This window comes from Embiotoca jacksoni, unplaced genomic scaffold (assembly GCF_022577435.1).
Source record: "Embiotoca jacksoni isolate LCO1_2020_lvr unplaced genomic scaffold, fEmbJac1.0.p SCAF_14, whole genome shotgun sequence".
NCBI classification, from domain to species: Eukaryota; Metazoa; Chordata; class Actinopteri; family Embiotocidae; genus Embiotoca; species Embiotoca jacksoni.
In genome coordinates this window covers 13,416,933-13,440,810 of record NW_027185274.1, presented here as the reverse complement: position 1 = coordinate 13,440,810, position 23,878 = coordinate 13,416,933, and the positions used below count along the sequence as shown (strand labels likewise).

At 43.1% G+C, this 23,878-nt stretch overlaps 1 protein-coding gene across 1 annotated transcript; it reads left to right on the top strand.

The window, feature by feature from the left end:
• The first annotated feature begins 529 nt into the window (after positions 1–529).
• On the top strand, positions 530–15,399 carry ppp2r1bb (protein phosphatase 2, regulatory subunit A, beta b). Its single transcript, XM_069148082.1, is given in 17 exon segments — positions 530–653; positions 2,096–2,186; positions 2,316–2,416; positions 3,108–3,340; positions 3,503–3,650; positions 3,786–3,941; positions 5,679–5,793; positions 5,898–5,968; positions 7,163–7,297; positions 8,696–8,869; positions 9,052–9,112; positions 13,634–13,753; positions 13,756–13,787; positions 13,968–14,036; positions 14,038–14,111; positions 14,263–14,354; positions 14,486–15,399. Coding segments are annotated over 17 exon segments (1,767 nt in total). The 5' UTR covers positions 530–575; the 3' UTR covers positions 14,503–15,399.
• The last annotated feature ends 8,479 nt before the right edge of the window (positions 15,400–23,878 follow it).

Here is a 23,878-nt window from a genome sequence, read left to right as displayed (position 1 = left end):
GGTGTCATCAAAGTCAGACGAAGTTGAAGTTTTCCGACTTTTTTTTTTTTTTTTTTTTCAAAACTGCTGTTTTAAACTAACCGGTTTAAATAATAAAGCTATGCCGAAGAGTTGCTGTGTAGTTAGTTGCACCAATAAAGATGTGAAAAACTATTATCTCCGATTTGTTTCCCCGTTATATCCTAAAAAGAAGATCGTGATAGAAGAGCTCTACGGCGCCATTATATAAACAGGAAGACACGTGACTAAACCTTTTTAGCTATCTGGCAGGTAGAGTTAAATATGACCCTTTTTAAAGTCATTACGATGCGGTGGTTACAACGGATTGCTTTAATAATAATAATAATAATAATTATTATTATTATAATAATTATTAATAATTTTACATTGAAGTCTATGGAGAGAGAGTCGCTTGTTTTCCCTCAAAAGGGGGCGGGTCCGTTTCTGAAAGCCAAAAGTTCCCGGATGTGCCGGTCCGCTCTATTGGACGGAGGGCCCTGCACCCGCTCTGCTTCAAGCGGAAACCCCGTAGTGCACCACAGCAGCGCCATTCGGTAACTGCAACAGTATCCAAAATGGCAGGAGCTGATGGAGACGACTCTCTCTACCCTATCGCCGTTCTCATTGACGAACTGCGAAATGAAGACGTTCAGGTTGTAACACCAGTTTCGACATTAATTACTGTTTATATTTCGCAGTAGAATCGAAGCGTTCCGGACGTCAGGCGTCTTGATCGTAGCTTACCGTTCCCGGCCCGAGGCCTGCGAGGATCACTTCGCCGGACGCACCCCGTTCATCGAGCTCGTTAACGTGACTTGTCCATTTTGGGAGTTAACGGCTGATAACATCGTCGAGCGTTTTGGTGGTTATATATATATACATATATATATATATCTCAACAAAACATTTAAAAGATCTTGAAATTAAATAGGAACAACAAGCCAACCAAAAGAGGGGGAGGGGGGGGTGACCGTCGTCGAAGTTGGCGATCACAACAGTGAAGCGTCCAAAAGGGCCGCAGCGGGTAAATCGATTAATCGATTAACGTTATATAGCAGGTCGATATTAATGTAAAGCTGCCATCTCGATTCATCTACGCGTGTACGAAGCCATCTGTAAACGTCCTTTAATTATAGCAAGCTGCTAGTTAGTAGGATCGCAACGTTACAACAAGATGACAACAGATTTACTTCTTTTTTTTTTTCAGTAAATTTAGTTGTGCAAAGAAAATTCACATCCTTTACTCTGGTAAAATTACCAACACGTGAATTTAAAGAAAAACACTCTAAATTGCCAGCTAGTGTTGTGTGATCTAAAACCCATTTAGGCAGAAGTACACCGGTTTTTATCATTTTAAAATGTAGTTCAAAATGTTAAAGTAAAGGTACGGGTTTTTATGTTTGATAACATGAGATTATTAATACTCAAAACACTAGTGCGTAAACGGTACTTTACTGTTAAAGCTGCTGGGTGAAGCTAGTTGGACATTTTTTTGACATATATGGGCAGCATGTAAATCTGATGGGTCATGAGATGATTACTGAAAGAAGAAAAAAAACAAGTTCTCGTACACAAATCTATTTTCAGATTTTTTTTTTTACTGTAATTTTGGAAAATTTATGGATAATATTGATGCATTTGAACATGTGTCGGAGGGTAAAATCACTATTGAGTAAAGCTGTGAACAACTCATGGACATCTGACATGGCACCCCCCATTACACACTGCTTTTTCTAAGAAGTCAGAAGCCACAAAGGTTCAAAACCACTGGTTTAATATTTAACAATTGTGTTGTATTTTTTTTTAAATTTGTTACATTATCCGTTGTGTCAAATCGTCATGCTGCAATTAACTAAAGCTGACAGTTAAATGTGGTGGAGTTGAAGTATAAAGTACGATCAAATGGAAATACTCAAGCACCCCAAAATTGTATTTAAGTACCACACTCGAGAAATGTACCAAGCTCGGTTCAACCACGGATTAAATTCTACCTTTGTTAACAGGAGAAAAGGAGTTTATTCGTTGTCTCAGGTCGCTAAATGCATCTGATCTCTGTTTTGAATGCTTCACTAACTTGTCAATTTCTTTCCTACAGTTACGTCTTAACAGCATCAAGAAGCTGTCCACTATTGCTCTGGCCCTCGGTGTAGAGAGGACTCGCACTGAACTCCTTCCGTTCCTCACAGGTAATAAAGTCGGTGCTGAATGTGTTGTACTTTTAAACAAGACCAAACTGTTTCAGCTGCAGTGATGTTGTTTTAACTGATGATATATTCTCACTGGTGTTTTATAAAAAAATCTTTGTCATCCTTTAGACACCATCTATGATGAAGATGAGGTGCTCCTGGCATTGGCTGAGCAGCTTGGCAATTTCACTATGTTGGTGGGAGGGCCGGAGTACGTGCACTGTCTCCTGGTAAGTTTTGTGGTATCTAAGGCCGTTTTCACACCCACCTTTGTTTTGGTTTGGACCGTTGGACTTTTCAGTTTGGTCTGAACCAAAATATCGTGTGTGTGAAAGATGCCTCAGGTTGAGGTCCGTACCGAAGGCCCACAATTTGGTCAGGATTAAAATTAACGATGGTTCATTTCTTTGGGAAGAAAAAACAATATTAACTCTAGTAGTAACTGTAGTAGCTTTAAAAATATACAACAATGCCAAATCTTATAACTCATTTTTTGAGTGGAAAAGAAGTGATGGTCGAACGAGAAAAAAAAAAAAGCCTACGAGCTGAGTTGACAACATGTCAACATCAGATGCACGCCATATACAAAATAATCAATATCAAGTAGAGAGACGGGCATGTCCGGGTCAAATGTATGAAAGGTAACAAATACACGGTTGGTTCTGACTTTAAGGTGTGAGAACGCTCCAAGTCATAAGAGAGTTGATATGCTTTATGGGACAAGGTTCACCTTCTCTTAAAAAAAGCAAAAACCTTAGGTGTCATGAGAGAAGCCCTCCATGTCAACACCATAAATGCCATTTTTATCACGATTGTTGAATATGCTATTTAAATTGTGTGTTTCTAATAGTTTTGCCAATAATAGATTTTGATGGCACAGAGGCTCAGACCTACCTAACCCATTTCCTTCTTGATGCATAGCCTCCCCTGGAGAGCCTAGCCACAGTGGAAGAGACAGTAGTCAGAGACAAAGCTGTGGAGTCTCTGCGGAAGATCTCACAGGAGCACTCTCCAGTTGACCTGGAGGTCCACTTTGAGCCTTTGGTGAAGCGGCTGGCCAGTGGTGACTGGTTCACTTCTCGCACATCTGCCTGCGGCCTCTTTAGTGTGTGTTATCCACGTGTCTCCAGCACCGTCAAGGCAGAGATCCGTCAGTAAGTGGCTTCTTCACAGAAAGACACAATTTTTAGATGGCTCTAAGTCATTTATATGTGACTTTAGGCATGTAATTTAATGTAATTTAATGTAGACCATAGTTGATTGTTGTGGACTGTTTAGGCTCTGCTCCGATGTTTGACGTGTGTGGTTGTCTCTAGGCATTTCCGCACCTTGTGCTCAGATGATACTCCAATGGTGCGTCGTGCTGCAGCATCTAAACTGGGGGAGTTTGCCAAAGTCTTGGAGCTGGATTATGTGAAAAGTGACATAATTTCCCTCTTCACTGCTCTGGCCTCTGATGAGCAGGTATGAGCCCTTATATTCCTTCTTCTCAACCTCAACTGCGGCTGCGCTCTGTGTTTTTGCAGTACATTTATTTATGCCGTCCATGTATTGGGCTATGTGGACGGCCAAACTGATCCCATTACTTTTCTCCTTCAGGACTCTGTGCGGCTGCTTGCAGTGGAGGCTTGTGTCAGCATTGCCACTCTGCTGCCCCAGGAGGACCTGGAGACTCTGGTGATGCCGACCCTGCGCCAGGCTGCAGAGGATAAATCCTGGAGGGTTCGCTACATGGTGGCTGACAAGTTCTCTGAGGTAAGCAAAGCTTACTTGCTACTTTTTTGCCTTCCCTGCTATCATCCCAATTTAAATGTATAATTGACAGTTGAGAAGTCATATTTAGAGCAGCTGTCAAGTTGTCCAGTTCCTTAGAGCTATTTATTTTCAAGTGTATTGACATCTGCGGAATGAAAACGAGACTCCTGGCAATGATTCCTATTGTCCAGGGCGTACACAAGTCAGAAAATATATTATGTTTGAAAGTATTAACACATTACACTGTCCAGTAAAAAAAAAAAAAAATTGAAATACAATACAAATATTGACATTACACAGTGGAAGAGCAAGATACAAAAATGACACTTAACTTTATTTGTTGCAAAATGTTTGCAATATGATTAAATGGTTCAGCATCACTCAAGCCTGCATTCACGAGTGCACATCATACAATAGCCTTATGTTTTGCTTATTGGAGCTACTGAGCTTTATGACTACACAGAGCACATCACATGTACTATCCTTGTTGTGTTGGGTCTGCACACTGATCAAATAATCGCAACCAAATCATTTTATTTTCAACTTTTAAAAAGTAAAATCATGTTGTTTTTGTTGGACAGTATTTTATAACACAAATCCTTCGTCAACCAGTCTAATGGGCGCCATTAGTTGCTAGCTTTCACATCTGAAGCATGTTCAGTATTCTGTGTTTTGTGTTCGTACACAGTTTGTGGTTTAGGTAAATGTATAAAATATTTAAAAGGAAATAAAGGGTAAAAGTGTTTTACCTCTATTTGGTTTTAACACATTTGGAGTTTACAGTTTTGTCTGTAAACGTTAAGTTCAGGACAGTGTCTCAAACCACACAGCCACTCATTTCCTTGAAGAATTTTAGCATTGCTTTGTTTGAAGAAATGATTAAAATGATTTTGTAAGACTGTTTAAGCTCTGTGGGGGGAAAGCAAAACAAAGCAAAACAATGGTGGTGAAATGAAAAAACATATTATGGGGGAAAACTCCTTGTGGAGCTATTGCAGCAAAAGCCCTGTTTGTATGAGGTTTCCTCCACTGGCACATAGATGATATCTGATAACATTTCTCTGCTCTCTTATGCTCTTGTAATTTATAATATATCCACTGCATAATATGACATTTCTCAATCTGAAGTCCAACAGTGTGACACAGATTGAGACTAAGGTTTTATTAGACACATCTTGCACAATGTGACTTACAATAAACTTTAATGATCAGTGTTGACGCATAGTCTAAAGGTACCTTTACTCAGAACGCTTAACCAGGATGTTTTAATGTATTCAGGACTCTTAACCCAGTAAAAGCTACTCGTGTTTAACAGCACTTATTTGTTCATACAAGCATGTTGATTGTAAGAGCCACTTTTCCAAGTCCATTAAATTAAAACTTAAGCTTCTAAATGTGATTTATAAAAAGGCTTTATTTTTGTTTTGTTTTTAGATATAGATTTATTTTTGTAATCATTGACCACATCAACACAATAATGAAACAATTAAAACGGTCACAAGTTTGTCCACGTTCCTTTGTTGTTGTTTTTTTTTACTTTTACTCAAATCTAAGATTTTTACAGTTAGGTTAAGATATTGACATTACTTTGGTCATCATAGGTATGTCACTTCTTGTATACCTTTCATTCCCCGAATCATTGTTAATTCTCAAAAATTCATATTTCCTATTTGTATCTGTATTTTCCACACATGCATATTTGTGTATTAAATCACATTGGTTTGTCATTGAATGTAGCTCCAGAAAGCAGTGGGTCCAGAGATCACAAAGAACGATCTGGTCCCGGCCTTCCAGAACCTTCTGAAGGACTGTGAAGCTGAGGTCCGTGCTGCTGCAGCAAACAAAGTCAAAGGTAAGAGAAACTTGCTGAAAAGATAAATGATATGGGTTCAACTTGTTTCAGCTTCTTGTCCAGTGTGTCACTTATTTGACTGAGTGTACATTTCTTTTTGTTAGAATTCTGTGAGAACCTCCCAGAGGACAGCCGTGAGCAAATCATCATGACTCACATCCTACCCTGTGTTAAGGTAAAAAATAATAATAATAATTATATATATATATATATATTTCTGTTTGCCACATTGTGACATTTCTCTGGTGCTTCTCTTCTCAGTCGAACAAAAGGCACTTTTGATTTGTATGGAAAAGGAAAACCGGCTTTTTATATTCCTACCCAAAGTGTTTATGCAGACACGTGGTGTTGTGGCATTTGCTTTGGGTTGGTCTTACTTGTATAGTGTTGGCCCTTTATACTTTTGATAATTATATTTTATTTACTCCCCCCCCCCACCCCCGAAGCTCCTTCCCAGATGTCAGCAGTTCATGAGTGTTACAACTGGCAACAGCGACAATTAAAAAAATAAAATAAAAAAACAACAACTTTTAACTACAGTTTGGATGAAATGTAAAATTGAACATTTTGAGCACTAGAAGTATTTGCCCTGTTCTGTACTGATGATCTGCGTGTTTGTTTTGATCAGGTTAAACCATAAGCCCCACTCAAGTAGACAGCAGTCACATGCAAAAAAAAATAAAAACAACCTCTGGCGGTGTGACTACAATCTGTAGGGACTGCAGACCTTTGGACACCCAAAGATGTCAACTAACGTTACTTACGCCATAAATGGCTGTCATGAGAATATGTTTTGCAGGGCTGTTGCAAAAGTCTGTGGGGCGAGACCTTGCTTGCTTGCCAGTGTTGATCAGATTTTGAACAGCAGATGGCACTGTTGTTTTTTTGTAGAACAGCAAGTTTAGCTGTAGTGCTCCTTAGTGAACATTCTCATATCGTTTTGAGTTAATTCATTAATGCTAGTGGCAGCACACATTTTGCTTATCCTGTCAACAGACTGCTGATAAGCAGTCGAACGAAGTTATGCGGGTAGCAACAAACTGACACAAACCCTGGAAAAGTAAATATGTCGAATAATAATAACAAAGAGCATACCATGCTCTTTCCGCAGGGTTGGCGACGTGCTCGGATTGTTGTGTCTACATCAAGTTTTTCCACCTGCAGGTGTAAAATGCAGTGACTGTTGTCTGCACGAGTATTAAGTTACACCTTCACGGTGTATTTACACACAAGTCAATTATAGCCTTCCTTTCTGTGGTGTGTTGTGAGTATGACCCATAGCAGTAGTCTTGATGTTTATCCATGTACTCTGTCTCAACTATTTGTTTGTGTTGAACTCTTGTCTCCTGCGTGTCCCGTCTCCGACCAGGAACTCGTGTCAGACACCAACCAGCATGTGAAGTCAGCCCTGGCCTCAGTCATTATGGGTCTGTCAACCATCCTGGGCAAGGACAACACAATAGAACACTTGCTGCCTCTCTTCTTGGCTCAACTCAAGGACGAGGTAAAGGAAATGCAGATTTTCAATCATGGGCTCCAAATTCTCTTATATATGTCTTACACGGGTGGCTTTGGAAATCCTCAAGGCAGCGCTCATTTTTGTAACATTCACAACAAAAGTTTCCTACTGAGCGTCTGGATTTGACCAATTTTTTTTTTTTTTTTTGCACTTCATGGATTAGCATGGCTGAGACGGGGTAAAGCCACATAACACCATCTACCTGGCTGCCACCTGGCTGGGTTGGCGGATGATTCGTGTAGTTGGCAGCCACACTAACACCTTGAAATTGGAGGACTGATTGTCTGTGACTGGAGGGAAAGAACTAAGAGTTGGACACTGTTTAACCTTCAGAATTGCATTGTAAATACAATCAGTATGCATCAAGCCAAGTGAGCTAAGAAGAATGTAAATATGTTGCTGGTTAAAGTGGGTTAAATAAGGTCAAGGTTCCTCCTGGTCATGTAGCAGAGAATGGTTTAAAATTGGACACATCCCTTTTTCACCTGGTTTTTTTTTTTGCATTTCAGTTATTTTTGTGGTAGTCAGTATAAGACATGCATTTGAAAGTTTTTATTAAAAGAGCTGTTGCAGGAAAAACATTATAGGGCAATGTTTTCTGACTGGATACGGTTCGAATGGGCTGAGTTTTACTTTACATAATGGGTTAGCCTGGAACGATATCCCACTCGCGTCTTCCAAGAAGAATACATTGCTGTCGCGTCAATTTGCGTTTCGATATCAGACACGAGTTTGGCAGGTCAGACACAAAGGTATAGACGTGTTTTTGAAAGGCTGAGGCTGTAAATTCCTTTAGTCCTATTTAAAGACGGCCCATCTTCCTTACGGCACAAACACAAGACCAATGCTGCCTAATTGGATTACAGTCCAAACTGACAGCTTTGTCTCGGACATTTTAATTCAAGGTGCATCTGACTGAGAGTATGTTTTCAGAGAGCAAGATGAGGAACATTCTGCAGAGATGGTGTTCATTCAAGAGCTGTAATTCACATCGTTACTGAGCCTCATTTGGCTGCTACTCTGATCCCACTTAGTTATTAACAAGCCAGGCTGAAAGTGTCAAGTCGTTGTTGTACGCATTTGTTAATATCCTTTTCACTGGAATATCCATGGAAGGTTCTTTGATGTAAAACTGTTGTAAATTATTTTCGACATAACTACTTGGAAGTCTTGACTTGCTTTGCCAGGCCGGAGCCAAGAAATGTGCCCTTTACAGAGTGTAAAAACGATCCCGTAGTTGTTAAATATCAAGGTTACAAACTTTTTCTTTTTTTTTTTTTTTTCCTTCGTCAGGTTTCTCAAGACATCATATATAAATACTTTGTTGTGACGAAAGTACGCTGCCATAACCTTGATTTGTTCCTGCTAATTCTTCTGTCACAGTGCCCTGAGGTGCGTCTTAACATCATCTCCAACCTAGACTGCGTGAACGAGGTGATTGGCATACGTCAGCTATCCCAGTCTCTGCTGCCGGCCATCGTGGAGCTGGCAGAGGATGCAAAGTGGAGGGTCCGCCTTGCCATCATAGAGTACATGCCCTTGTTGGCAGGGCAGCTGGTGAGTCATGAAGTCCGGGGAAGATGGCTGAAACCTATATTAAGTATGTCTTAAATGTCCTATCTAGTCCCATGTGCAAAACAGAAGTATCAGCAACATGCAGACAGAAATACCGTCAGGCATGGTTTGACTGTGGGCATCCAGGTATTTGTTGTAATTATGCTGTGCCCTCGTTTCCCCAGGGAGTGGAATTCTTTGACGAGAAGCTCAACACCCTTTGTATGGCCTGGCTTATTGACCACGGTAAGGCACTCTTTATCGGTCAAACATTTTTCAAAGGGTTATGTCAGACAGCATGCTCGCGTCCAACTCCAAATTCGCGCGCAAGCGTCATGTCGCAAAACAGGATGGTGTTTTTGATTTACTTGTTTTCTTAAACAGAGATGCGGGCAGCGTTCTTTACGGTATTCTTTTTTTCCCCCCTGTGAATACAGGTTTAACCCCAAATATTGTCTCTCTATTCTGGCTTCGGCTTTCTATAGTTGTTAAGAGTTTTCCTCTCACTTACACTGTAACCTCCCAAAAAAAATCACTTGATTCCCAAACCAACTGTGGAAATACCCCTAAAGCTCTCGTTACATTTTCCATTTGCACTCAGTTTATTTGCTTTGGCCCTCAGCAGCCTGTGACAACTTCATAATGCCCCCCCCCCCCCCTACCTCCTCCCCCTTATTTTTTATTTTTTTTTTATTTTTTTTAATCATCATGCATACAACTCCGGCTATATCCGCTCATTTCCATTACACACTTCATCAAGGTCGCATTATGGCGAGAACTCGAATTCAGTGACTGTATCGCCGAGCATTCGTCTTTTCCAAGCCTTTTCTTCCTCGCCTGAGCCCGGTCAAATCAGCAGACGGGTCTCGCTCTACCACCTGGTCTATCTTATTATCGAGATGGAGACCCCGGGGTGAAAGAGAAGAGACTAATGAGCGTAGAGGGTGCGAGGAAGAACATTGCAGGATAAGGAAGGGATGCTGTGGCAATCTGCAGCTCTCTGCTGTCTTGTGCACGCTAGCAGAAGGCTCTCGCTCTCCATGCGGTACTACCGCGGTGAGTAAGGAACCACATCCGGTAGTACTATGACAAGTTGTCATCAGAAATTGTGTCACTATGAAATCGCTAAGCTGCTGTGTTGTACTCCGTCATACTTTCTGCTACTACGGATTAACCTTGGTCTTGGCGACAAAAGCTTGCGGTTCGCGCTGTGGATTCATATTGTTGTTCTTGTACTCACAAATCCCACTTGTGTCACTTGTGAGTTTATATCTGCGGAAGTTTGTCCTGGGTCTCGCTCGCTCTGTCTCCCGCTGTCTCCCCCCCCCCCCCAGCAGTTTAAACTGCTCCGAGAGACAATCCCCCATATTTGAATACGGGTGGCGCTGGTGTATCCGTAGAACAACACCACACAGTGCTGCATTTCATGACTATCAGGAATATGGTGATTTGCATACATTTCTAACCGAGTATGTGCTGTTCTCCTCGACGTGTAGTTTTCCAATTAGAGAGACACGCACTCCTTGTTGAGGACAAAGGGCCAGCTGGGTTACATCATTGGAATGCTGCTGGTGTGAGTTTCTGTGTGTTTGAGTTTCTCTATATATGTGTGTGTGTGTGTGTGTGTGTGTGTGTGTGTGTGTGTGTGTGTGTGTGTGTGCTGGGGTTAAGGCTGTGCTGTGTGTTACGTAAGCCCTTCAAAAAAAAAAAAAAAAAAAAAGACAGGGCTCCATAAATCAGCCCAGAATCTTTCCATTTTATATAAAGATCTATTTTGATCTTTTTGACATAACTTCTAAATGCCTTGATTCTGGTGCTTTGCACTGATGAAACTGGGGAAATCAAATTGTCTATTGCCGTGACCGATTTCTATTAATGGTATTCCAGAGAGGTCATGTAGGTAATGACCCAGATGCAAATATTCATGTAGGCTAAAGCTGTGTAAACACCCCCCACCCCCTTTTTTTTTTTTTTTTTTTTTTTTTTATGTAAATAGTTCATTTTTTTAAATTTTATTTTGATCAATGATGCTAAGTATTAATTGATGACCTATTTTTCTCGATATAACAAAACGAAATATTTCAAGCCAAGAACTACGACAAAATAATTCAGCTTTTTTTTTTTTTTTTTTTTTTTGTCCACAAATAAAAACTAAACAAAACTGTTGGGTTCAGACGAGCTGACAAATGAACTAATATCCTTGTTTAATGCAAAAGTCGTCTTCAGTGACGTGCGGGCATCTGTGGAATCACACTGCTGCTCCCGGTTAGCGAGTTCCCTACGCACCCTAAATATTTCTCGCTTGGTGGATTTGTGTTTGACCCCGTTTCACTGCTGTTTGTAAGACACACCCTCCAGTAATGCTATCTGATGTTACCGGTTCTTGGAAGGAACACATTTATGAACTAAGCTCGGATGAGAATTAAACAAGAGGGAGCAAAAAAAACAAAAACAAAAAAACCAGCTGCGGTAAACTAGGAGCATGCAGTCAGTAGCTGACATTTATTCAAAGGTAAGCTGATAAAACATTATACGGTGTCCGTGGATGTAACAATATTTTCATTCGGATATCTCCGATGTTCCTCTCGGAAGGAAGGAGTCGGTCCCAGGGTTGATGACGGCACTTCCCCATCTAAAGCGTCCTGTTAATGTTCGCTAAAGAAATACAACTTTATTAATGTTGGTCCAACGATTTAGCATCTCTTAAGTTAAACACGGACACTAAATGGTGTATATCGGTGAATTGTCCTCTGAAAGATGATGCTGCTCCTCGGTGAAGGAACCTGTGCCGGTAACGTGAGGTGAGCAGGTCCGGTCTGGAAATAATGACGACTGCATTTACTGAGAAGAGTCCATCTGTGTCCCTTCAAAAAAAAAAAAAAAAAAAAAAAAAAAAAGGGGGGGGGGGGGCATGGATACCGAGCTTTTTCCATTAACCTTGCAGTTGAGAATAACACCTGTAGCCATGGTAACCACACACAAAGATGGCGTCGGCTGTAGCCTCAAAGTGTTTAGATGATGTGAAAATTAAACATTAGACTAGAATGCAAAAAAAAAACGAGACTGATTATTTTAGTTTTTGTTGATAATAAATATCAAAAAAGACAAATTCATATTTTATTGCTGGTAATTGAAATGGAAAAATGACTGCAAAATGGATTTAGTTTGACCTTTTTATATATATAATATATATATATATATTTTTTTTATTATTCTAAATGCAGCCTGTGCGATGTACTGCAGCTGGGACAACATGTCCAAAAAGCAGCAGGAGTGTCCTTGATGTCTAAAACATTTTTCTCACGGTGGTAATATGTTTTCAGTTTAGGACTGAAGCCTCAAATATGTCAAACGCCTTAGGTTAGGTAGTTACTTTATTAATCCCCGAGGGGACATTTTTTCGCGACAGCAGCATACAGAAGCAATAAGATAATAATAGAAAGCAATAAAATAGCAGTAAAAATATAAAATGCACAGTATATACAGTACAGTATATATCTCATGGTTCTCTAAACTCTCATTTTTTTTAAGTTGTGAATCAATAACACAATTAATTCTCTTCTCAATCAATGTGGTTTGATATTTACTTTCAATAAACACCAATTGTTGGTTGTTCCACTCGGCTCACTTCCATGTGCCACAGGATACAAATATGTAATCGAACATAGAAATTGGAAAAATGTGACTTGCAAAGTGACGAACGGCCGTCTCGAGTCCTCGCAACAGAAAAGACTCGGCAACAACTTAAAAAGGCAGACGGAGATTTGCTGCTGGGATTTGAACCAACATTCCCGCAAGAGGCGCGTCAGCAGGCGAGAGTCAGCCGTTTGGGCGCTCTCGTTTACTCCATGAGATTTTAAACGCTGCCGTTCGAAACGGTGAGGAAGGGCGTTTCAAGTCTTCACCGCTGGTGACCTGCACGTCTTGCAACGCATCTAACTTTAGAAGTCCAACTGATTTTTTTTTAATTTTTTTTTAAATGGGTGTGACACACTTTTCTCATCTTGTGGGGGAGTTTTGACTCTTACAACAGTCTCATTCTTACTCTTGGAACATGTTGGGTGTTTTTATTTTTTTGTTTTGTTTTTTTTTTCCTTCTCATTTTGGCCCCAAATGTTGCTGCAGCCTGACGGGGGATGAGGGTTGACCCAAACAAAACGGATACAGTTAATGCACATTACTCCTAACTTTATTGTCTTTTTTTTTTTTTATTGTTTTTTATTGCCCCCGTCATGTAAAAGTAAACTTTCCTTGCGGTTCGCGTGTCCAGATTAATACAGAAGTCTGTGGCCTAAATTTGCATTGGAGATTTACACCCTCCGTCCCAATGCCTTCTTGGCACAGGACCCGTCAGTCACCTTTTTCTTTTTCTTTTCTTTTTTTTTTTTAGTCGACCATCTCACCCACTCTCAACGGTACACGTTACCTCCTCATTGGACCCGTCCGGCCCGTCTACATTTTTCTCGCAGCCGCCCGTGCGTGTGCGCGACCCGAAGGTTTCGCACGTGTAACTGCGTTGCGAGCGATTATTATTATTATTTTTTTTTTTTTTTAACAACGCGTTCAACCTGCGCTCTTACGTTGGGCCCCGAATGGACAGTTTGTAGACACCGATCCTGAACGCCCCCCCCCCCCCCCCCCCCCCCCCCCCCCGCGGTTCGCCTCCTACGTGGGGAAACGTTTGAGAAACCTCCCGAGGTCAAAACTCGAGAAAGCGGTCGAAGAACAAGACCTTCACGCGGCATGTCGTCTCTCGTGTTTTTCCAGTGTACGCCATCCGTGAGGCGGCCACCTGTAACCTGATGAAGCTGGTGGAGAAGTTTGGAGCCGAGTGGGCTCAGAACACCATCGTACCCAAAGTGCTGGGCATGGCCAACGACCCCAACTACCTCACAGGATGACCACCCTCTTCTGCATCAATGTGAGCCCGCGCCGTCCTTTCCCCCACACTTTGCATGCATGTTGCGGGGCGTTGGAGTTAGTTTGAAGGGGTTACCGTCCCCGTCATGTTTGTATTGACTACATTTAATAAAAAAAAACTTGTCTGTGAACATGCCTGTCCCCTGTTGTCGTCTCGGTGACCGTCCGCATTCTGTGTCAGGCTCTGTCAGAGGCCTGTGGCCAGGACATCACCACGAAGCAGATGCTGCCGGTGGTCCTGAAGATGTCCAAACGACCAGGTGGCCAACGTACGCTTCAACGTGGCCAAGTCCCTCCAGAAGATCGGCCCCGTGCTCGACAGCAAGTACGTTGCCTCGTCAGTTTCAGCGTCGCCCGTGTTTTTTTTTTGTTTTTTTTTTTTTTTTCTCTCCACAGAGACGACCGGCTTTAAGAAACGTGTTTAGTGAATTTGGTCCCGTCTTTGTGTCCCCCCCCCCCCTCCTCCTCCCCCTCAGTGCCCTTCAAGCAGAAGTGAAGCCGGTGCTGGAGAAGCTGGCGACGGACACCGATATGGATGTCAAGTACTTTGCGCAGGAGGCCATCAGCGGTGAGCATTCCTCTCCTCTCCTATACCACCGTGTCCAAACTTTGGAGCGGCGTTCATTTGTGTTGGACGTGCATTCCTAAACGAACGACGACTTTTCCCTCTTCTTTTTCTCTCCTCCCCCCCCCCCACAGTCCTGGCCCTAGCATAACCAACCCAAACACGGCTGAACCAGACACGCCGCCCGAGACAACAAAGCAAACACTTTTACAAGATATTTATTGATGTTCAGGAACAACAGGTTGATGTATAAAGGAAGCTATTAACAGTTGATTTATCCTTTTTATTTTTTTTGTTGTTTGTTTTTCTTCTTTTTGGTTGTCGTCCACTGTACAACGGTGGCCCACGTGTCCCGGCGTAGCGCAGGCTTCTTTGTTAACCTTCGTCTTTGCTGTAAATGGGTCCTTCTACCGAGGCAAAGTGTGATGAAATTGAATTAAGTGGTGCATGCTTGACTAATGTGCTGCTGTGCTCGCTTGGCAATCGCTAACCATAATTTTCGCCGAGCTCCTGCCCGATTCAGCCCCTTCGACAGCGCCCTTTTCCCCGGAGACGCCGGCGGTGGCTCTCCGGAGGAGTGATTTGGAAAGCTATGCGCGGGTCTCGTACGCTGTTGTTGTGTTTTTTTGTTGTTGTTGTTGTTGTTGTTGTTTTTTTTTCCACCAGACCCAAACCTTTTTATTTGTCCCGAATGCTTTCACCGGGATTGTAATCCACAAAAGTGGTTGCCGAATGAATAACGGGGCCGTCCCCCGACCGCACGTAATCTGGTGACAATCTCGACGATCGCATGCGTTTATTAATCTGAAGACGGTTTACTCCCCCCCCCCCCCCCCCCCCCCCCCCCCCCACCACCACCACCACCCCCCACCACCCCGAACCCTTCTGCACCGTTTGGTTCCCTGCAGCAAACACGGATTAAATTGGTCAAACAAATGAATTCCTTCGGCCCGTTGTAATTGGGACCAAGCTCGGTTGTAAAGTGTTGCTCATCATCACCACCCCCTCCCCCTCCTCCTCCTCCTCCTCCTCCCCCCCCCCCCCCACCCCCCTCTCTCCAAAATCCGTTGTGGTTTTTGTTTTTGTTGCCGTGTAAGTTTGTTTTTGTTGCCGTGTAAGGGTGGGAAGTCGCCGTCCGTCGTAATCTTCCCGCAATATACGTTCGCGGCATCGCTCATAAGTCTTTGTGCCAACGACTTCGACGAGCCAGTGACGTTTTGTTCTCGTGTGCCCCGGGGGGGGGGGGGGGGGGGGGGACGGTTTTCACCTGTCCTCTTCGGGACGCTTTATTCTTCCGACGTTTATGGGATGTTAAAACTAAATATGGACCACAGCTGTCGGGGGGGGGGGGGGAACGCAAACCCGCGGCACGCCGTGCGCCCCCCCCCCCTCCTCCCCCTCCCCCCCTCCCGGAGCCGCCCGGTTCTCCCCTTTTTAAACCCCGTGCGAAGTCCTCCGCCGAACGGGAGGTTTAAAAAAAAAAGCGTCGTGTCGGCGGGACGTCGGTCTCCCGCCCCGTCGGATCGTTGCTTTCAAAATCTCTACACGCCGGAGAACAAGCGCATGCTTTCAACGAAAGTGGGACGGGGGGGTGGGGGGTGGGGGGGGGGGACACGGAGAACGTGTGCGTAAGGCTGCGTGATGTTTTATTATGGGGTGGGAGCTGGGGTGGTTGTGGGCGGGTTGAATAAACGTGTCGTCTGTGTTGATAAAAGGAACTTTTTGTCTTTCCCTGAACTCCTCCTGCTGACTCCTCTCCCCTCCCCTCCCCTCCCTCCCTCTCTCCTCATTCTGTTCTGGAATAAAACCTTGATTGTGGATTGTCCTTTTATTTTCGTTTTGAATTCTCTTCACAATTGGGATGCTGTACTACTGTATCTTCATCTGAATAAAGTAACACAAAGTAAAACCGGCGCCGTCTCTTCTTTTGTAGCTCGACGGCACACCGAGGCCTTCCCGTCTCTTTTAACAGCGAGGTCGCCGCGGGCAACAACGGGAACGACTCTATTAAACAACCACTCTTATTAGAATTTATGCGATAGGTACCGAATATAATGTACCTCGAAATAGTACCCTCACGAAAGCATCGAATTACAGTGGATGTGATGTTTTAATGCGCTAATGAACAGGAAAAAAAAACGATGCCCCGATTACAGTTCGGTTTGATCACGATAAGAAACGCATCAAAGCGTCGGGACTTTTATTGGACTTTCTATAAAGATCCAGAGTACAGGTGACATCATACTTATCGGCCCAATACCGTTTAAAATCAATAAAATAAACTCGTAAACGGCGACGAAAGTCAACTGAGACCTTCAGACGGGGGAACTTTTTAACAAGTTTGATCGCACACGAGTGCAACTTCGAAGAGGTTCAAGAGGCAACGTAAAGCGGCGCTCGCTGCTGAGGCTTCCAAACGTTTGAAATACTGACAAGTTTTTGAGTCGGCAGAATTAGAAAGAGAAAAGAGTGCCGAGTCATTGAAAGCAGATGAAGCCTCGAATAATAAAAGAGATAAAAGCAGGGGGAATTATTCAGTGTGATACTGGGCCGCCTCGAGGTCTGGAGACTCGATTGTTTTCAAACCCGTCCTGCGTCACTTTGATTTAATGACCCAGCTTGTTTTCTTGTTGGGGAAACAAAAAAAAAAAAGCTAGTCAGTCACAGCTCTCTCTCAAGACTGCAGCAGGTTTCCCTTAAGGATTTCTCTCATCTGCTGCATTCATTCATTTTAGTTTTTATCCCTCTCTCTCTCTCTCCTTTGTCCTCACCCGCCCAGGCCTCACCGATGACGTTTGGACCGACAAGAGTTTACCACGAGCTTGATTTTGGTCTCCGCTGCGTCACCGAGTAGAAAAGTTACTCTGTAGTATATGATCTGATTTTATTTTATTTTTTTAAAAAAAAATTTTTAATCCTCTGCGATGCAAAACCTGAAGTCTCTTTTGTCTGCTTTGTGCTCTTTAAGGCGCAGAGTATTGTTTTCTCCGCCCTGGAAACGTCTCGAGAAAACGGTGGGTATTAATTCCACGCGCTCCCGGCTTCCGTGTGCGCTCGGCTCCGACCCGGCAAGGCGGCCGCTGAGGAGATGAAAGCGCGGGTCCTCCGGGCCCGTTTTGGCCGCGGGGAACCGGGCGGAGCGGGGCAGGATCCGCAGCTGACACCTGCCCTCGCACCCGACTACCGCTGGGAGGAGGAACCCTGCAAAAAAAAAAAAAAAGGAAAAGGAGGGCTGGGCGGAGGAGAGGAAAAAAAAAAAAAAAAAAGTCTGTTTGTCTTACTCAAGCAAGGTGTTGCGTGAGGAAACACGTTTGCGTCTTCTTTTGACAAGTTCTCCGGGACTTTAATCACACCGTATTTTAAAAAAAAAATTTTTTTTGCCGCATACAGCACATCCGTAATGCCCCCACCCCCACCGGGTCGGTTCATTTCAAATGAGCAGTCAACAGAGAGGATTAGGGCAATAAATCACATGACAGAGATCTTTATGAGAATCTCAGCCTTCCTTCTTCTTTTTTTTTTTTTTTTTTTTAAATTATTAATCTCCCCAAATCTCCCACGAGCCCTCCTTGGAGCCGAGTGCTCTCCCAACCCTCCACCCCTCCGGCCCCTTTGACTTGTGTTACCTCGCTGACGGAGCACATTTACGCATACTTATATACTGTGGCATACTGTAAAAAGGGGCACAAGGTCGGCGCGTTAACTGCTCCACTGAGACCCACCCGTGAGCCACTGACAATACGGAAAGCTTTGAAGGCGGGATGCGCTTTTCAAGAGACGGTGTGAAAGTAGGAGGAGGCTTTGACGCCGGACGGAACCTTTTGAGACCTGCGACAACAGCCGAGCCACACTTTCAGCGTTTTCCTCACAAATATCTAGACGATGAAGACGTGTGTTTTTTTTTTTTTTTTAATTATTATTATTTATTTATTTTATTTTATTTTAAACGAGATCTAGTCGCGGGAGCAACATGCCGAGCTTTAAACTGCAAAATTCCCCCCCCCCCCCTGCGGCTGAAGATCTTCATTAAAACACGATTACTTGAGGACGAAGGCTAATCCGCCCCCTAAATCCACTTGAGTTCACGAGGCATTAATGAAACAGCAGCAACCTATTTCTTTTTATTTATATCCTGTTATTTGAGGGGGGTAAGGGGGGGGGGGATTTTCAGCAGCTCTTGACAGAGCTGAGAGCCCTGACGTCAATGCAGCTGCCTCCCAGGACTGTGTCATTTATAATGAAGGAGTCAAGCAAAGCCCCCGCACAGCACGTCACGGCGCGCGCGCACGCACACACGCGCACACACACACACACACACACAGACAGTGAGGTCAGATGCTCTCAGGGTGACAAATGACAAGCACCAGTCAGGGAAAAAGTCGAACGCTGGCCCACTCGTCTTCCTCAAGTCACCTTGCCGCTTCAGATCCTCCTCATCTCTTTTCTGTCATCTTTCACTGATGCAGCGTTGCTTTATCAGCTCCACAAACCTTTTTTTTTTTTTTTTTTCCCCCCCAGATAACAAGAGAGCGCACACACATGAAGATCACTCAAACATCCAGCCCAGAACCTGCAGGACCTGATTTTTTTTCCAGCCTCTACCGGGTCATCTGTGCTGGGATTTCTCCGACTCCGTCCATCTGCTGGCCAGCATGTGTTCAGTGTGTATTCGGAGATGAGGAAATGTGGGACTTGTACCCCTGAGTGCAATGTGACCTTCAGTAAACAGCTAATGTCATATAAGAAAATCTTTGGCAATCCTTACACACACACACACACACACACACACACACACACACACACACACACACACACACACACACACCACCCACCCACCCACCAGGCAGAGTTACAGCATTTACGTCAGACCCACTTACTACAAAGCCTGCGCGCTGCACCGGGATTTGCAGATTTGAAATTGTTTTTTATTTTTTTAATGTACGGCACGGCGAGCAGGAAAAAAAAAAAAAGAAAAAAAAGATGCAGCTTGTGAAGAAAGTTAATTTTTTTTTTTTTTTTCTCTCTCTCTGCATTCAGAGCTTGAATATTTGTCTCTGTGCCTTTTATTTTGTGCGGCTCTAATCCCGAACAGTGCAGCGATCTCCTGCTCTAAAAGACGCAGTAGCATGTTGTCATCCTCCCTCCTCCTGTTGTCATGACAACCATTGATGTCATTACTATATACTTTGGCCTGATGAGTGAATAGGCCTCTGATATTGTGATATTTTACACGGGGGGGAAAAAAAAAGACAGACAGGCTGCTGGAGGTCTCAAACAGCATCCAGCGGCAGTGAATACACCCTCCAAATAACTACATCGAACCGGTAAACGCTGGCGTCTTTGAGGGAAATTTGCTTTGTGTTGGCACTTTTCAAATATATAGTTCAAAGTATATGAAAATAGCCTTTACATTTGATCTGGTGTTATTTTGTCCCCCCCCCCCCCCCCCCCCCCCTCGTACCAGAGAGCAGGGGTTTGTTGAGAAAAGAGAGCAGACCTCACGGGCGGTTTCTCATTTAACGCCACTCTCGCTCTCAGCTCTCCTCACCGGGTCGAATTAACTTCGTACCGAGGGCCGCAGATGCAAAAAAAAGCAAAGTCTGAAATCTGATCAAGTGGCGAGAGGGGAGTTTTATACAAGCACGAGGAGGGTGACGGATCGCGTGCTTCAGACTTATCAGTTTGGCTCTGCAGCACCGACACCGTGTTGCCCACATGGTCTGATCCCAGGAAAAGAAGTGAGACCCTGGTTTCCACGAACACACTGACCCCGTCCTCACCTACCTCTGGCGGTGTATTAGCGGGATTAGCTGTTCTCCCCGTCTGAGCGGGCAGATTAAATCGACGCGTTCTCTCCGCGTGATCCTTTCCACGCGAGAAGGACCGAACCTCCGCTCTCCGGGGACAGCTTTCAGAGCTCCTCCCGTTGCGGTCTTGTGGCGTGTTTCGCTCTGTATGCGCTCACGGGCCGACGCTCGTCTTCGCGGATGCGCGGCTGAGGTCAACCAATCAGAGCTCGTCTCAGGGCGGGCCTCGTGCTATCAGAAAAAGGTGTTCGCGTTCCGCGCAGTTTGATAAATACTGACAAGACGATCGCCGTGGAGATCTGCTGAACGCGATACGAGAGCTCTTATCGGCGGAGGTGAATTATTCAGTCCCTCCTGCCTGTTAACGGCGAGTATAAAAGAGTTCTGCAAACCACTGCAGTGGCTCGGCTGGTCGAAGCAGACTGGAAGTTTCCAGTCTGGTTCACGTGTGCTGACGTTTTTTCTTTTTATCGCACAAAATGCACATTCTGTCTATAAAACTGTCACTTCATCCAAATAACCAAAAAAAACCAAACAAAAACAAAAACACTTGCCATTAATATTGCAAATTCAAGTTTTAGGCGTGAACAGTAACATGGCTCAGGTTTTTTTTATTTACTTGTACTCGCATTCTGGAAAGCAATTTGTGTTGCCTGGAGGTATTTGCTGTACAATTTTGTTTTTACCTTGCATTGCAGCTGATGCGCGTCATTTAAGGCGCTGAACGTTCTTTACGTAAGTTAAATATGTTTCGTTATGTACTTGCGCTACCTCAGAGGAACTGGCGTCGACGTTCGCTCGCTCATCCTGTGTTTGTTCCGTCCGATCACCGCGGCCTCCTTCCCGTATGGACTTTTTTTGTTGTTGTTTTTTACCCTCGTTGAACTTTGTTCAGACGATGTCTCTCTCGGACGCGGGTCGTACACGCGCGTGCTTTTTCACACGCCGAGGCGAGGCAACACGTGACGCTGACACAGCGTCCTCTTGCGGACCGACGGGTGAACGACATGCTTGCGGGCGGGATATTTAGTTCTGACGGTGTCACAGAATGTTCTCTGGGATTAACTGCTCTTTGTTTTGGTGGATGGACTTTTGTCGTGTATTCCCTTTGAAATTTTCTCCTGTTGGTTTTGTATTGTTGGTTAAAGAAGAAAAAAAAAAAAAAAAAAAATGACACTGACAACATGGAACTGGCTGCACACTGAAACAATGCGTAGCTGAAAAGATTTTGAGAACTTAACGCTGTTTAGTTCTTTCTCAAAGCTACGAGCACCGCAAATAAAATGACATTCATTGCATGACTTCATTACGTCAAGGCTGGATTGTCGTTCAGGAAAAGCAGTGAGCAGGTCGTGGTATGAGTCCAGCTGAAGACATTTATGCATTTGTTCCAAAAATCAATAAAACAACAACAACAAAAACCACTTACTTTAAAAAACTTTAAAAAAAACTTAAGGCTACAGTATTTAGTCCGAAATATGAAAAAACTTCATACTGTCGTGAGGCTTTTTTTCATTCAAAAAAAACCCCCTAAAAACTTAAGGCTATATTATGTCATCTAAAATATGAAGAAAAAGTCATACGAAAACATATCGTCCAAAATATTTAAAAGAAGTCATGGAAATGACGAGCATGGCTCCAAGTTGGAATCAAACCAGTGACCTTCTGACTGAGAGGCACCATTACTAACCAAAGCACCACTGTGCCTGTGATGCTGTAATATTCTTTTGTGGTTTTGAGGACATGCTATGGTGTGACTTTTATTTCATATTTTGGACGACAATGCAAAGTCATACCATAGCGTGTCCTCTGAAATGTAAAAAAAAAATGAGTCATAAAGCATGTCGTCAAAATCACGAAAGAAAGTCACAGTATCCCAGGCACAATGGTGTAGTGGTTAGTGCTGGTTCCTTGCATTGAGAAGGTCATTGGTTCAATTCCCGCTGCACACACATTTGTCAATTCAAAAAGTCATACAATCAAAAGTGAAATTTTGAAAGGGAATTTTTCCCTTTTTTGGAAATTTTGAAAGTGAAATTTTCTCTTTTGGACATTTTGAAAGGGAATTTGATAAAAAAAAAAAAAAAAAAAAAAAAAAAAAAAGTCATACTATAGCATGTCCTCAAAATCATGAAAGAAATTCAAAGTATCCCAGGCAAAATGGTGTAGTGGGTAGTGCTGCTTCCTTTCATTGAGAAGGTCATTGGTTCAATTCCCACTGGACACTTGCTTGCCAATGCAAAAAAAAAGTCAAACTATAGAAAGTGAAACATTCCCTTTTGGGAAATTTTGAAAGGGAAATTTTCCCTTTTTAGAAAATTTTTAAACAAAATATGAAAAAAAGTCTATACCATAGCATGTCTGAAACATGAAAAAAAAAAGTCATACTATCGCAAAATATGCTAGTTGAAGTCATGATGCCAAGAGACTTTTTTTGTACATGTCGGTATGATATATATCCAACGAATTTGCCGGTGTGTCGGTGAAACTAGGTGCTGAGGATGCAGTTTCGGGGCCGCCAGCGAGCCATTTGGCCACGCCCACGCACAAAACTATTTCTTTATACAGTTTTTTTTTGTTTTTTTTTTGCTGGAAGTAAAACTACAACGTGTCTATGTTCAGATGTAAAACTTTAAACCTATCAAGACAGAGTGGTGTCCTCACATGGGAGGTGCAGCTGCGTTGCTCCCGCGATGTTTTAAATACCACGTGACCTCATGACGTTTTGTAGCGCCGGTTTAAATTGGACCAAATTTTTTTTTAACCATCTTACAATGTCGGAAGTCCAACATGCATCACTTTAAGTCAGCAGCGCCGCATTAAGTCAAATGCACCCAGTTTCTGACCGTCACAGAGAAACAACGACTACATCAGCTGTCAAAATAAGAGCTTAAGATGCTAAATAATTCACGTTTAATTCAACACACAGGCCTACTTTATTCACCAGAACAAAGCGCAGTCTCTTATATCTTGACGTGTGTATACATTTCCTGCAGCATGCAGCGATATGTAACGACGTCCATTGATAATGAGCATTTCATTGGAACATTTTATTATGAAGGCTACATTTTCCGCGAACCCCGCCACTTCCGGTTTTCCCGCCTTTGTTCTGGTTTCCTCCGGTGAACAGTTTGTTTTGGTGAGATGAGAAGAGGAGGACCGTGCCGATTGTAAATGAGGAGTTATTTGTGTTATAAATAAAGCGAGTTTTGTCTGAAAATACGTACTTTATTCTGTCAATACGTTCAGCTTCTGCTGACGACATGTTTTGCAGAAAAATCGCGGGAATTAAAAAAAAAAAGAAAACTCCCGCAAATATTGTGGAGTTTGTTTGAATCTGCGTTAATGATCGCGATTTCCTCGAGGGACTGGATTATGTGTTTTAGCTTCCTTTTTCTTAAATTATGAATTGCTCCAGAGATCTACTCCAATAGATACGACGGGCCCACTGTAAACACAACGAGTCTTATTACAGGTGATTATTACACCAATTAAAACACAAATATGAGTAGTATACGTCTTCCAACTAGATTCTCCTAAATCCTCCGCATTGAACCTTTGTATGTTGTGATAGGAAAATATGCATCACATTTATAACCAGAACTGTTGACAGTATTAATCCTAATTATTATTATTATTTTTTTTTTAAAAAGTTGGTAGTTAACGTCGGCCATTAAGAGAGTATAAATAATAATAATAATGCTGCTGCCGGATTGTCCA